We start from the raw sequence: 12,092 nt of genomic DNA on the forward strand, positions 1-12,092 counted from the left end.
CACAAGTTTCTGTTACGTTTCAGGTCAGTCTTGCATTAGTGCCTGCACCAAGCACTAGTGTGGCTTTGTGCCGTGTACTGATGTTGGTTTCAACAGTCAATCCTAACTCACTATTTTCCATCTAAAGCCAAATTATCTGACTAGTTTTAACAAATTCTTGCTGGTTAATTGGTGCCTTGTCAACTGGATCTTTGTTTCTCATCCTTCATTGGTTTACATTTATGTTTTACTTTTAAATCAGGAGTTAAAAGGCATATCCAAAGTGAACCTTACTTGCAAGATGAGCAAAAGATAGCTGACAGAACTATTGCACTTCACTTTAGTCATATATGGCGACCATGGTTAACATGTATGTGTTTGAATACTTTGGCAACACGAGTCTTCAGACGATGCTTCACCGAACTAATTAGAAGAGAGGCTAACCTAGATTACAGGCCATACCGAACTAAAAATGCATGGAATCAGTTAATGAGGATTTTCTTCAGGTTGATGAAGTTTTGTAAAGAATTTGAACTAAAGTAAATGGTGAAATATGGTCTTGACGTGTTGGGATCCGTGCATGCTTTTTTTTTTTTAATGTATTTGTAGGTCCATAACAGGACCTGCAATGTTCTAAGGTTCATTATGCTGGATGATAGAGATCGAGCACATAAAATTCCTATGATCAACTTAAAAAACAAAATGATGGAATACTTCAGAAATATCTTGAGCAAGTGCGAGGAAGATCCAAAGAAGCTTTTTGAGAGGAGGAATTTACATTTACATTTTTAGGATCAAGAAGAAGGCGGGGACCTCTATAGCAACAGAGTCCGAGACTAAACGTTTTGGGAAATCAATGGGGATAGCAGCTGAAACCTATCTTAATAAGAAGACAGGCTTATTGGCTAAGAGCCTAAGATTATTGCCATAGTCCATTGCAGACAAAATCTGAAGGGAACATGAATGTATGCCAAGTAACCATCTCTTCTAGATGTCAAAAATATCATTCATTTTTTTCCTTTTGTTTTATTTTTAGGCTCCTTGACAGTCATCTTTCCACTAATGGTAGTTAAACCATTAGAAGTCAAAACTATTCATCTGTTTGTGTTACATTATGCTGTTTCTGTTAAATGCTCCAACTCTGCACTTTTCCTTGTCTATATTATACCAATTGCTATACTCCATACTGTACTGATTTGATATCGGTATTTAGTATAGATGGCGTATCGATATTCGGTATGCTGAAAAGACTTCGTACCATACCGTTTCGATATAGTGCTAGTGTGGCATCGATATGGGTCTATTATAGAGACAATGAATCTTGGTTAAAACAGGAAAGAATACTGACATATCGCTTTTTATTATGTAGTGCAAACTTAAATATTCTTAAATAGGGTACATACCAATCACAAAAACAGAACCAAAGAATAGAATATCAAGTATGCATCATATACCATCCATGGTGTATTATACTGGTTCAATATCGATATCCGGTATAGATAGCATATTAATATTTGATACGCCAAAAAGATTTTGTACTATATCATTTCGATACGGTGCTGGTGTGGCATCGGTATGGGTTCATTACCGAGATAGAGGATCTCGGTTAAAAAAAATAAATAAATACAAAGATATCTCTTTTTATTATGCAGTGCAAACTCAAATATTCTCAAATAGGGTACACATCAATCACAAAAACAGAACCAAAGAATAGAGTATCAACCATACATCATGTACCATCCATGCTTATAATCTATTGGAAAAACAGAGCTCCCTATTCTAGAGACTAACAGAACGTCTTAGAAATTGGTGTAAGAATTAAGATGCGGAAAGGTATGCCGCAGCGAAGAGAAGCGAGAGCATGCTAGACACTGGTATTTTGACAGCAGCCCCATCTGAAAAATCAGTGCCTGTTGCTGGAACATCCTTGGATCCACCACCTGCATCCATTTAAAACACTCCAATCAGACTCAGAACCACAGAATGGCTAGCTTGGTAATGGAAGTACTTCAGTATAAACAACCAGTAATTGTTGCCAGTTCTACTTCAGAGAAGGTTTAAAATACTCCTATTAGTTTAACCATGAAACGTCTGCATCTTTGATCCCAACTTTGGACATTCTTGAGCTCATTACCTGAAGGAACGGTTGGCACCGACGGTGAAGTTGGGGAGCCAGCCGGTCCGCCAATAGCTGCCATCACAATGTTTCGACATGAAAACAATTAGTAGGAGTCTTGATGCATTCATGCGTATGGTGGAGGACTAGGTTTGGCGATGCTCACCATTGCACCGGCTAACTGGTGGAGTTTGAACGTTGCAGGCACCAGGAAGGGCTAGAGCCTGCGTCTGGTTGATGGCGATCCCAAGCGACGAGGCTCCCCCATTGAGGACCGTGCACAGGCACTGTGGTTCCGACTGGACTACGGAGGCAAGCTGCGAGCAGCAGGAGCTTGATGGCGTTGACTCATTGCCGGTTATGTAGTTCAGGCAGGGAGACAAGTTAACGAGGGCGGACGTGCAGCTGCTCGATTGAGCCGAGGCGCCCATCCATAGCATGGCCATGAGGATGGCTGCAAAGCTGACGCAGAACCTACCTGTCGCCATTTGATATGTGGGAGGTGAGGGAGATGGTGAGGAGTTTTAAGGCAGAGAGTTCTTATGTTTGGAGTTGAAGGGAGAAAGAAAGGGGGATGGGTTTATATAGGAGATGCAGAGGAGGAGACAACTGGGCGTGGGAGTTTTGTGGGTGAACGGTTTCTCCTACTTTCCAACGAACTATTTGACGGCTACAGTGATTCAACGGAAGCTCTAAATATTCAAATCTTATTAGGTATCTTGGGTAACAGGCCTACCTAATCGTTTTCAAATATGCTTCAAGGCCGTAACGAGGAAAGAAAGAAACGTATGTTTCCACCTAACTGATTTGTTTAGAACATAGACGCTGATTTGTCCAAATTAATTTATAGATGGCAGGAAGTTCTAGTTTTAATTTTCTTTTTCTCGGTAGCAATGGTGAATATCGAGGTTCCCTTTATGTTCAATTCTGGCTTACTGGCTCCATTTAACTATTATAGACGAGAACTCGTTAGCTCCAACTAACTACGAGTTTGCGCCCCTTTAATTAGTAGTTGAATGCCCTGTCTCCGGAAATGTTGCGGCTTTTGTCCAGCAATTTGGATTGTCAGCAGAGCCAACCATGGGAACAAATATAATATATATATATATATAATAGAAGGTTAGTTGGTGCATAGTTTTTATTCATCATGCATGGGAGGCCCAGCCTCATTGGGCCGACCTGTTGGCCCGGCTAGCATCTGAATAAGGCCCGTCCGAACTAGAATCAGGGCAAAGCCTTGGTTGAGCACGGCAGAAGAGGATGAGTCCTCCTCCTCCTCGGACTCTACCGAAGATTAAAAAATTCTAGTCTCCACTCTATATAAGTTCCTCCCCATCCTCTTTATCCCCCATTGGTCCAACCTCGATTAGAGCTCTTTGTCGGAGTTTTCATCATCTTTACTCTTCAAACATAGATTGTCGTTCGCACTGCCGCCGCATCTAAATGCCGCTGGAAACTAGGTAAGGGCTTGGCCATCTTCGATTTACTCATCTCCTTCTTTTGGACTGTTTGGTCTTTGATTCCAACCAATGATCGCCGAAATTTGGCTGAGAAGGGCAACAAACTGTTTTCCTCTATTTTGGTAGATCAACACATGTCTTTCTTGAATTTGGCTATTTCGGCCACTGGTGCTTGCTGTCAGACTCTTCCTCCAATCCCCTGCAGTGGCATGAGACTATGGCTAGAACTCCGGCTGTTAGGATGGTTAATTTCCGTGATTAAAGGGGTCGGAACCTCTGTTTTGAGTGGATTTGGTGCTGCCGGCCGCCAATCGCCACCGGCCACTTTTTGGCCGACCATGGGTCCTTGAACTCGGGCACCACCTGTAGCCACCCTCTTTCTTGGTTAAAGAGAGAAGCTTGTTCTCTTTTTTCTCTCTTCTTTTCTCTCTCTTCCCCACCCGATTTTTAGATCGACCTAAGTGAAGGGTCATGATTTAGGGATCATCAGGCGGCGTGTCAGCCCCCATCCTTGTTCTTGCCAAATACTGTTGGATTTGATCACCCTCGATCTCTGTTGAACAATCTGTGCTTTAGTATGAGCATAATTTGATGAAATCACCTTGATCGGACCGACCGAGATGTCAGGCACTCCTACTTGGTCGGTCTTGTGAGGGTGTCGGAATTTAGAGTTTTTACTTTTTAAATAATTATGAAGAAATTCTAATGACAAGTAAAATTTTGGACTATTAGGCTCTGATTTTCGAGATTAATTGGATCTATTAGTTGGATTACCTTTGCAAGATAAGTAATGTAACTCTTTTTTCTAGATCTATTGGCAAATTATAGATATTTGCTTAAACGAATCATACTTGATTATGAAGTTAATGCATAGTATTTTATTATTATATATGCCTCTTTGTAGAATATTGTATGATTCTTAATTGAACGTATTGATTTTGATATGGATTGTGCTCGATTAATTTCAATGTCGTGTGAATTCATGTATCTTATGATTTAGAATACTAAATATGAGTAAACGAGTTATTACTTCGAAATAGATTTGAACTCACAGCCAGACTATATCGATACCCTACTAGTAGAGGTTATTCGTTGGTATATTGATACCCTGCTAGTGGAGGGTTATTCACTGGTATATTGATACCCTGCTAGTAGAGTTTATTCGCTGGTATATCGACATTTTGCCGGTAAGAGTTATACATTGGTATATCGACATCCTGCTAGTAGGAGTTATACATTGCCATATTGACACCTTGCCAATAAGAATTATACGCTGGCATATCAATACTCTGTCAGTGGGGGTTATACATTAGCACTTTGATGAGTTCTTCTTCTGGCCCAGCCACAGGATATAAATGTGGTCATAGCTCATGGCTGTCGAGATGAATTTGATAATTTGAAAGATAATTGACTTGTGAAACAAGATTTAAAATTTGAAGTGACTAGATAGCGTATTGTTTGGTTTAAATTGATATATTTTGCATGCTAAATTCAGTATATTATGATTATTATATTGCTTGATTTATCTAGCTAAAATGTTGTTGCTTACTAAGCTGTTTAACGCATTATACGATTTTTTACTATTTTTATAGATCCAAGGACTTAGCTCTTCTTGGGGATTTATCATGGAAGAGCGATTAGAGACAATATTTTGACATCTTTATTTAAACTAAAATTTGTTTAGAGTTGATGCAAGGTTTTGAAAAATTATTGATTTTGTAAGACTTTTAATTTTGTTATTTAATTAGAATATGAACATTATTATTTAAATTATTTTCGTTGCCTGATTATGATATCATGATGAGATGCCTTGCATAGTTGTGGAAAAAGTTTTCTATGAGTTTGTGGTGGTTGCCACGACCTGCGGTTCATGATCTTAGGTTGGGAGCATGACAATTAAAATAATATCAGAGCATGCATGAATAGATAAATTCTAAGATAAAAAATCTGACATAGGATAAGTGTAGGCAGGTAGACACTAGGGTATTAGAGGTGAATCATGTTGATAGCATTATAAGCTACTGTAAAGGATTTTTATTAAGCTTTTGTTATTATGTATGAAAAGGTTACCAAGGAATTATGATAAAATTATTTATAAGGTTTGATACATGATGGAAGGTGGGCAATCTAGAATCAAGTTATAATTAGTTTAATTTGGATCTAAATTAAGTGCAAAAGGATTAACCATGGAATATTGTCATGCATGTGATTATTGTTATTTAAATAAACTTGGAAACTCAAAAATCAATATGAAGGTATATATATTCTGATGTTGCTTAATTTTGAAATTAATTTTTAGTGGCAAGGTAGGATTTATTATAAGAAGTATTTAAGATTTGAGACTATGAAAGATTTTTTTTAGCTCGATTGGAGATTTATTATGAAGAGAAATTAAGACAGTTTTAACATCTTTATTTGACTAGATTTTATTTAAAGTAGCTGTAAGATTTGGGATATTATTAGTTGTATGACTTTTTGTTATTTAATTAGAATTTGAACGTTTCATTTAATTATTTCTGCTGTCTTGAATAGATACATGATGAGTGTCCGCAAACTCGTAGTGAAGTTTCTATAAGTATGCGTGGTTGTCGCGACTCCTGGCTCGCCATCTCGAGTCGAGGCGTGGCAATGCGGCTATCATTAAAATTAATTACTAATATGTGATAGATATTAATGAATTGGTCTTCCAATCATCATTAAAATTTAATTCTTAATTGCAACAGAAATTTGGTTATTAAGTTTTTTAATTTTTAAAAACAACATATAGAAGAAAAAATATACTCGTGCACCATGGTTAATATGCTGTAAGTTTCGGTATAAAGGTTCAGCTTATACAGATTTTTATTCTCTATTGGAAGACAGTATTAATAATGAGATTTTGCTCTCCCATTCTAGATTGTGCAAATGGGGAATTGGATGGGTTGAAGGCCAACCAGCACCAATCAGATAACAAAAATGACCTGAACCAATCCTGGATTTTTTCATGCCAACGTAGTTGGGTTGCTGTCAGAAATTTCTGAAGATAGAACCCTATCCGCCTCTATTGTGGCACTGATTAAGCATGCCGTTAGTGAGAGATCGAGGTATTAAGCAGCAAGACTGATCTGGTATCAAGACAACAATGCCTAAAAGATGTATTCGCTTCATTATCATAATTAAAGCTCTCGACCTAAAATATTGAGCAAGCAAGCCTGATCCTGTCCCACCATCATCATTGCCTGGTTAGATGAGAAATGGAAACCTTGCACATTTGGTGTGAGCACCGAGACTCACTGAAGCGTAATCTCAAGATGCCAAAATCGCACTCATTGACATCTAGAAGACAAACCATCATGGATGGAACGTTGATACGATTCCTCGGCGAAGTGTAGAAAGCAAGTTATACTGCGTGAAACTGCTGCCAATTATTATGTACTCGTGAAAGGAATTGACAGAGTAACGCGATGAAGCAAGTACAACCCTGCCTAAAGGGCAACGCTTGATGAATCCTGCCAGTATACCTAGTCCTGTAGGCTTACAGAGACTGAGAACTACTATATTCAGCCATGCTCCGAGAGAAAGAGTATCACTAGCAAAAAAAAGAAAAAAAAAAAAGAGGTACCATCAACACTTCACATCCAGAGACTCACTCTGATATCGAGCAAGTGTACGACAGCTAGTACGCGACAGTTGATCTTTTTCTTCATTCACCCAGATTTCTGAAGGACTACAAAGCGCGAAAAGAGGAGAAGAGAAGAGCACGCCTCCGGGAAGAGCTTTCCCGTCTACATCGGCGCTGTACCTGGATGGCTTGGCGGTGGCCCTGCGCCGGGTTTGGCGGTGCCTTTGCCGCTCCTGAAGCGGCGCGGCGGCCATCAACCCAGGAGCAGCGGACACTCGTGAGGGATTGTTCAGGCTCTACCCGAGAGCTTGGCGTAGGATCCGCCGGGTGGGGAGGCGTGCCGGGGCCCTCTGCGGGCGCCGCACACCAAAAGAGACATACATGTCCCCAATAATCCGAAGCATAATAAATTTAATCCAATTAGATAAAGTTTAGAATGTTGGATAAACTCAAAATTCTAAAAAATTCAGATCGGCTCTTTTCAAAGTTATCTTAATTATTTATTTATAAATATGATTTAGTCATTTGTAATTCATATATATTTTATACTGATCCAACACAGATTTTATAAGTTTTCAACCTAATCATCCAAAAAAATTATGAAAAAACCTCTCTCAGTAAAAAAAAAGTAAATGTAAACTTGTCACTCGAAAGAGCTTACCGCCGCGGCCACGGCGATCGGGATCCACCGAGCCTGAGTCATCTTCGAATCGTCCGCGGAAGGGAAGGCAGCTGGAATCGTATTAAATTTATTAAAAATAAAAACATATGTCATGCAGCCAAAAAAACAAAAAATACAGTCAATGGTAGACCGGTCATTTTCCATAACGTCCGTACCTACCTTCCTCTCCGGCTTTGCCCGGAATCTTTAAAACAGAGAATAAAGGAAGAAACGTAAATCAGACATGAGCTAATCACGTTATGAAATAATCTGGACCGCCCAAATATTTTGCATCGCGTAGATCGACATCGTAACGTTCAATTTCGCAATAAAAAGAAATGCAGACACTCGAAAAAGAGCGAACTAACGGAAAACGGTTGCGATTCTTGTACTATTCTCAACGGAATCCAAGGCGCCAGGAGTAGACACTCCGGCGCACATTAAGAAAATCAAGAATTTTATTTGAGAAAAGTAAGAATTAAAGAATACAAAGTGCAAGAAGAAAGATCGCGATAGTAGCATTTGCGTAGGTCAGAAGATTATAAAATCGAACGCTGAGAACTTCCTCGGAAGAAGATAGAACTGTAATTACCAAAAAAAAAGAAATGCAAGAAAATTCAAGAAGAAATCGCTAAGAAAGCGAAAACCACATGATTTTTTTTGAAAAAAAAAAATAACAAGAAAAAAAATCGAAAAGCTTCACGCACTCACGGTCACAAATGGCGCAGGTTAGCAGCAAGAATTCCCTCGAGAATATTTTGATCAAGATCAACAAAGAAATGCCATAAAGACGAACTTCATAAAGACGAGAATCAAAGGGAAACAAAATATAGAGTCCTTCACTTAGAAGAGAACAAAGAGTTCAAGTATAATACAGTAGTTGAAAGACAGAGGCAAAGGCAAATTCACATTAGAAATGAGATATAAAAAGATGATAACACAGTCGGTTGCTGATGCAAGAATGCGATCTGAGGTTCTGACATCAACGTACATCATAAAATCGACGAGAAAATAATAAAGAAAGTAAGAGAAATCAAGAAACAAAAGAATGAAGCCATAGAGAAGCGAAATAGAAAGAGCAGGGCGTACGAGAAAGACCAGAAGCTCGCTTAGTTCGCTCAGTGAACAGTAGGACGAGAGGGCGCAACAGAAACCAAGAAAAGATCGAGAAGAAAGAGCCAAGAATTTGAGTCATAACGACAGAAGAACGAGAGGGCGCGCGCACACACACAGAGAGAGAGAGAGAGAGAGAGAGAGAGAGAGAGAGAGAGAGAGAGAGAGAGAGAGAGATCGGACCTTGGCAGATCTCGGCGAAAGAAGAAGCTTCGACGCCAACGGAGTTCCCGCAGGAGGAGGGGAGGGCGTCAAGGCGGGAGTTTTCGAGCCGGGGAGCCGAGAAGGAAAGGCCTCCGTACCAGGTCGCAGAGGCAGCTGGCACCACCTCCGGCACCGTCGATGGCGGCGGCGAAGGCCTGGCAGCAGGCGGCGGAAGGAGTCGATGTGGCGTTTTCTGGTAGCGCCGCCAAGTGAGGGAGGCAGGAGGACATCGCCGCCAGGTTCGCCGCGCACTGAACAGGCAGCGGGGAAGGTGCCTCGGAGGCGGATAGAGCGGCGAGGTGGAGGAGGAGGAGGGCGAGGGAGACAGGGAGGGGGAGGCGGGCTTCATCTCGCCCTGGAACGGAGGCTTCGTGATTTGACCGTAATGCCACTGAATGGAGTCGGTTCTAGTATTTATAAGCGCCGGCGCCAGAGTTGAAGCGAGGTCAGACTCCAGAGGGCGCTGGGATAGATCTTGACCGTCCCGTAGCTGGGCATCGCCTTCCTGATTACCGGTGGACCGCACGGTGACTCGGTGGTTGATGGGACGCAACCTCAGCATCGCGCTGGAATCCTGACTCCTGAGTTGATGGAAGCGCATTTATTGGTCTAGCGTGATTTATTTCACAGGTTTTGGGAGGTTATTAAGTAGGTTATACAACCCGATCATGAGGATATCTGTGGGTTCACAATAACTTGCAAACTAAACCATGGCCCGGTTAGTTTGATCACCCTTGCAATGCATATTTGTTGGCAAACCTCCACTGGAAATTCTTAATGAACATCATTTTCTCTCACTTGTTTTCTATGAACCTTTCTTTGGCAACCATGATTATTGGTTTTTACATTACTATTCCTCTCATTTGAGCGCATGTGATATGGTGTAAATGGATATGCAGTAATTGGTGTCGCTAAAGGTGCTACACGTATAAAAATTCACCACGACAAATGAGGATGCACATATCAGATTAGATTAGGTTTTTATATCAGTGATAACATTATATTGAATCCGGTAAAAGCTTTGAACTGAAGCTTGTTTCTCTTAGACTGGGTTGTGTTTGTGAAATTGTGTCTCAAACATGCATGGGTGCGTGTACATTGCTTACCTACATATAACCCAATCCTGGCTGGTAGTACATTGGCTTTTATAAATTCGAGGACAATTGGTTCTAGGGGAATAAATGTTGTTTCAATTAGGGGTTTAAATCTAGTTCATGCACCAAGGAAGATAGGCAAAATAAATTAAGTCAATAAAGGCCAGTTGGGGCTTGTATTAGTAATTGGTTTGAATCGAAACCAATGTCATTCATATCCAATCCAAAAACAATTTATATTTTGAACCACACAACGCATTGACTCCAGCTGTGAATAAAGAGATGAAGAGGGTCTTTTTCAGGTAAGATTCTGGCGTACAAACAGCTTACTTTGAAGGATCATGTGCCTAGGTGCATGTAAAATTTCAATTGAAAAGTCTAGAGCTGGAGAGGATTGGAAGTCGTTTTTGCATTTATTTTGCTAGGATTTGACCAAGGTGGTAAATTTTTCGCTGCCATCTAACTTCATCTCCACTATTAGTTCTAGAACTCAAACCTTACTCCATGATGATTATGCCATCCTGATGAAACATCAATTATTAAAAAAAATCTCAAGAAGCTTTTCATCACTGTTTCCGGTTTGGTGTCCAAGCTCATCACATGAAAATTTGTGGAAGGCCATTAAAACCAATTTAGATATTGCTTATGTGATACAAAGATGCTGAGGATCAGAAAGGGTTCTAATTGTAAGAAAATCACGTAATAGCAAGCTGAAAGCATCTGCAGCAAGTTATTTATCCACTTTTACAGACATAGTTGTATCCACTTTAGTAGAACTTTGCATGGATGCTAATTTCCTCACCTCCACTGAGATGAAAAAGACAAACCATGGAACATTTCTTATGATTCCCAGAGAAAGTGGTAGAAAACAAAGTAATTTGTGGGAGCTGCTGCATTCATCTAGGGTAGTAATATGTATGTAACAACGATGATCTGACAGTAAAGCACGTCCTGCCTCAAGGTCAAGGCTTCGATGAGTGCCCTATTAGTGTGTATGCCTGCAACGAAGAGCATGGAGGACTACTATATAGCCTAAGTTCCAACAGAGAACAGTAATCGTCAACAACCATTTCAGAGGGAAAATGAAAACCGATACCAACAGCTATCATTGGTGCAGCAGTTCATCTTTCCTTCGCCTAGACGAGCTCCGGTTAAACTAGCAAATTAAGCGTGAGGAGGAAAGGAGGAAGAGGAGGACCCCATGAACAGCAGCTCCAATCGATCGGCTACTGCCGCTGTCGTCCGGTATGGTCGGCACTATCGCGGGGGCTCGGTGGTGGCTTGGCCACCGGCGGCCGGGCTCCGTTTCCCTGCCTGGCTCTGCGAGGATCGAATTGAAAAATTTCAGAAAAGGGATGCCTTATGGTCAACGAGGACATATCGGTCATTTTCACGGAACGGTTCGTACCTTCAGTTAGATCGCCAGCTTCGAGTGGAGGCGCGGCGTGGCGGGAACTTCACCTCGACCTCTCTGACGGAATCTTTAATAGAATTAAAAAATTGAAACATAAATCAGATATCAATAAATAATAATTAGAAAATTTAAAAAAAGTTAATTGCGTCATGTTTATGATCTACGCCGTCCAAATTACAATAGTAACTCCCGAATGATCACAATGTAAGTTTTGAATTTGAAATAAATTGATTTTAAAATTAGAAAAGCGAATGGCGAGAAATAAATAGGTAAGTAACAGAAAAACTGCTTGTAACTGAATTTCGAACGGCAAGGAGAGGCGCACTGTAAGAAAATCTGATTCGAGTAAAGACAAGGAGAAAGAGCACGGCAGGCACCAAAAACAAAGAAAAAAAAATACGAGCACTTCACTCAGTTAAGGTTAGTAACAGTTACTTCCACGAAATTCTT

At 40.4% G+C, this 12,092-nt stretch overlaps 1 protein-coding gene across 1 annotated transcript; it reads right to left on the reverse strand.

Moving 5' to 3' along the window:
* Window positions 1-1,599: 1,599 nt before the first annotated feature.
* LOC103695529 (non-specific lipid transfer protein GPI-anchored 19-like) lies at window positions 1,600-2,661 on the reverse strand. The gene is made up of 3 exons (XM_008776889.4): window positions 2,262-2,661; window positions 2,114-2,170; window positions 1,600-1,919 (listed from the first exon to the last, which is right to left on the reverse strand). The coding sequence occupies exons 1-3, from the start codon at window positions 2,581-2,583 to the stop codon at window positions 1,798-1,800; spliced, it is 501 nt and encodes a 166-aa protein (XP_008775111.2). The 5' UTR covers window positions 2,584-2,661; the 3' UTR covers window positions 1,600-1,797.
* Window positions 2,662-12,092: the final 9,431 nt, after the last annotated feature.

This window comes from Phoenix dactylifera, chromosome 4 (genome assembly GCF_009389715.1).
Source record: "Phoenix dactylifera cultivar Barhee BC4 chromosome 4, palm_55x_up_171113_PBpolish2nd_filt_p, whole genome shotgun sequence".
Taxonomy (NCBI): Eukaryota; Viridiplantae; Streptophyta; class Magnoliopsida; order Arecales; family Arecaceae; genus Phoenix; species Phoenix dactylifera.